This window comes from Bison bison, unplaced genomic scaffold (genome assembly GCF_000754665.1).
Source record: "Bison bison bison isolate TAMUID 2011002044 unplaced genomic scaffold, Bison_UMD1.0 scf7180017864313, whole genome shotgun sequence".
In the NCBI taxonomy this organism is placed as follows: Eukaryota; Metazoa; Chordata; class Mammalia; order Artiodactyla; family Bovidae; genus Bison; species Bison bison.
The window spans coordinates 2,559,753-2,563,244 of NW_011494885.1; the positions used below are offsets into that span (position 1 = coordinate 2,559,753).

The following is a 3,492-nucleotide window of genomic DNA, read 5'->3' on the forward strand; positions in this document are numbered from 1 at the left end:
GACGATGCTGGGCTGGAGGCGGGGCCGTGGAGGCAGCGGCGGGGCTTGCACCCCCGGCGCGCACAGGGCCCCCACTCCCGGCAGGGTCCTTGGGGGAGTGGCCCAGGGCCTCGGCCACGTTCTTCAGGGCAGCAATGGGGGAGGGCACACCAGGGGTATCAGCGGAGAATGGGCCACCGGGTGCCACCCAGTGCCGCTGCTGCTGCTCCTCTGTGGTCATCTTCCCAGCTGCCTCGCCCTCGGGCTCAGGGGAGGCCTTGCGACGGCGTGGAGTGGGAGCCAGATTCCGGGATGGGGCTCGTGGGGGAGGGCCGCAGAGGGCTGCAGGGGCCGGCTCTGGATACTGCTGGGGCAGGGCCTCCGCGGGAGCTGGCTCGCGGAAGCTGTGGACCCCATCCGTTAGCAGCTCCCCCAGCTGGCGCCATTCCCCAGAGCCGTGCCGGCGTTCATATTCGAGGTACTTGAAGCCTGATGAGGCCAGCGCCTTGCCCGGCTCGCGCAGAGCATCATGAAACATCTGGCGAGCGACGGCCAGGACTCCCGCGTACACGTTGCCAGAACCACAGGGGTATTCGGTGAAGAGCTTCAGCTCGAACTCGTAGCCTGGCGGGCGGGCAGTAGCATCGAAGGCGAACACACGTCCCACCAGCCCATGATCCTTCTTGAAACGGACATTGAAAGGGGCGCAGGCGGACAGCGCCAGCAGTTGTTCCCGGACGGCTTTGGGGCGCCCGTGCCATTCCTCTGCCCGGCCCCTCATGGCCTCGTTCAGTTCTGCAAGACAGTCCGCATTCCTCTGTTGCTTCTCCTTCTCGAAATCGGAGCCGAAAGCTGGACGGGCAGGACTCAAGCCGGGTGCCAGCGTCAGGCCTCGGCTTCCCAGGCCAGACACTGCAGCTGCTAGCAGCCCGGGGGGCACCAAGCCGGGCATGGAGCCAAGCAGGGCCCTTCGCGCCCCCTCCGCCACAGCCTCTTCACGGCCCAGCCCATTGGCCAGGCGGGAGCCCAGGGTGTACTCCAGGGCGGGCGAGGGCAGGGGGAGGCGGCCCGACGATGTGGCCCTGTCATAGCGGTCCTGGCCGGAGACAGCGCCGCCTGTCCCCGACGGCTGGGGCTGGGCCTATGGAGGCGGCAACTGAAGGCCCTGTGCGGCGGCGGCAGCCAGGTCCTTAGTGGCCGGGTGCTTGAGGGCCGGGGGCCCAGGCGAACGGCCCTCGGGGAGCACGTGGCTGTGCTTGAGCTGGCGGGCGGCATCAATGAGCAGCTCGATGCGATCCGCGCCCTCAAAGTTCACGCATCCGCGGCACTAATTTGATAATTTGATATTTGATTAATTTGATATTCATTTTTTTCTTAGCTCTCTTCTTATTTCTCATATTTAACTTGATTTGTATACTTAATTTCGCTCAAGCCTTCACTTTCTGTATTAGATTTAGGTTTAGATTTAGTAAATTTAGATTTAGATTTAGTAAATCTGCATTTACTAAAATGGAATCTAAAAAAATGATACAAATGAACTTATTTACAAAACAGGAACAGACTTAGAGAACAAAGAACTTATCATCACCAGAGGGGAATGGTGGGGTAGAGGGATAGATAGGGAGTTTGGGACTGACAAGAAAAGAATTGTAAATTACTATATTGTGCACTTGTAACGTATATGATGTTGTATACTACCCATCAATAAAAAAGAAAGTGAAAAAAATTAATAAAGTTATGCTTCCTCTCACAATGAGTGGCTATTTTATGTTAAAATGTCTTTGAATTGAGCTTAATAAGATCCCTGTTTTCAAAAGTGGGATTTCAAACACAGTCATGATAGCTCACCCAAGTACTAATATAAAAAATTTATAGTAATTTAATGCATTATTATGAATGATCCATCTTAAAGAGTCTAACATCATGTTTGCAGTGTAACTGTTTTGATTCATATGACTGTAGAGAGATTTATACCATATATAAAGGAGGGCAATCCATTTAATGTGTGAATAAAATTAAGAATAAAATTCTATGTGAGGGAAATTCTCTAGTGGACCAGTGGGTAGGACTCTTGTGCTTTTACTACCATGGCCCAGGTTAGATCCCTGGTCAGGGAACTAAGATGCTACAAACCACGGGGCACAGCCACACAAAAAATTATGTGTGTTTTGTGATAGGACTATGAAGTAAGGTTTTTGTTTTTATATTTGTCTTTGTAACTCAAGAATGAAAGTCAATATTCATTTTGCTACAAATTTTGTGCATACATAGGACTTATTTAGATGCATACAACTTTTAAAATACACTTAGGCTATTATCACCAAGAAACCAGTCAGTACAAGCAGTGCAGCATTAGTTTTTTTTAGTTCATTGTGATCAATTAATGTTTTCAACACAATGATTGCTAAATAAAGTAGCAGTATCCCCATAGAGGTGGCTTTTACAATTGAATTATGCATGTGCTATAGTCCTTTCTCCCAACAAGAAACAGAGAATTTATAAATTTTAAATGTAAAACATAATTTGATAAATAAACATCTCATATTTGGTGTATTTAAAGGAAGCAGCACCTAGCATATGTGTGTAATAGAAAGATATAGCATTCCACGTGACTGTTTTATCGTTCTTGGACTGTTCATTTATTCTTGCACTGTTCATTTATTTATTTTTGAATTATCTGCCTTAATGAAAGATAGTGATGGCTCATATAAAATTGGATGATGGATGTTGTTCATTCACATTGTATTTGGTGCTGGAAGGGCCTTTTATTCTTCTGTTCAAATATGGATTCTGGGAATTCCTGACAATGCAGTCCAAAAACCAATCTCACAGAGAAAAAAAAAAAAATCAGTAGATAGCTTCTGCATCTTTTGTTTTTCACTCAGCCTCTTCTCTTGCCCTTTCCTTTATGCAGGACCTGATTTCATGTCCAGTACAAGAGAATCTCACAATTTGTACAATACCACATATACTGCTCTAATTGCCATTACATTTCTGTCAACTAGTCAGGAAACCTCAGTTGTAACATTTCAGGTAATAAGGATCATTATCTTCCTTTGGACTCCTTTGAACCTTTCTGACTACAAGTCAATTGTTCTATGTTGAGAAAAGTCAGATTGCATAGCATATTAAAGTGCTTTGGTTCTAAAATCAGAAAAACCTAGTTATGAGTATTAACTCTCAAAGATACACAAGTTGCTTACTTTCTGTGAGCTGAGTTTCTTCTACACAAAATGGGAGTAATAACAGCATTACCTCCTATGGTTGTGGCAATTCACTGAGCTAATGTACCCACAAAAGCTAAGCTCAAGTGACTTAAAAATAGTTCAGTTCAGTCGCTCAGTCATGTCCGACTCTTTGCGACCCCATGAACTGCAGCGCGCCAGACCTCCCTGTCCATCACCAACTCCCGGAGTTCACTCAAACTCATGTGCATCAAGTCGCTGATGCCATCCAGCCATCTGATCCTCTGTTGTCCCCTTCTCCTCCTGCCCCCAATCCCTCCCAGCATCA

The 3,492-nt window shown here is 47.3% G+C and overlaps 1 protein-coding gene across 1 annotated transcript in view; it reads right to left on the reverse strand.

The window, feature by feature from the left end:
- Window positions 1-3,492, reverse strand: part of IRF2BP1 (interferon regulatory factor 2 binding protein 1) — a 15,784-nt gene that overhangs the window by 4,464 nt on the left and 7,828 nt on the right. Inside the window, 1 exon segment of the mRNA XM_010852706.1 lies at window positions 4-1,306. Within this exon segment, the coding sequence (XP_010851008.1) occupies window positions 4-1,306 (1,303 nt within the window).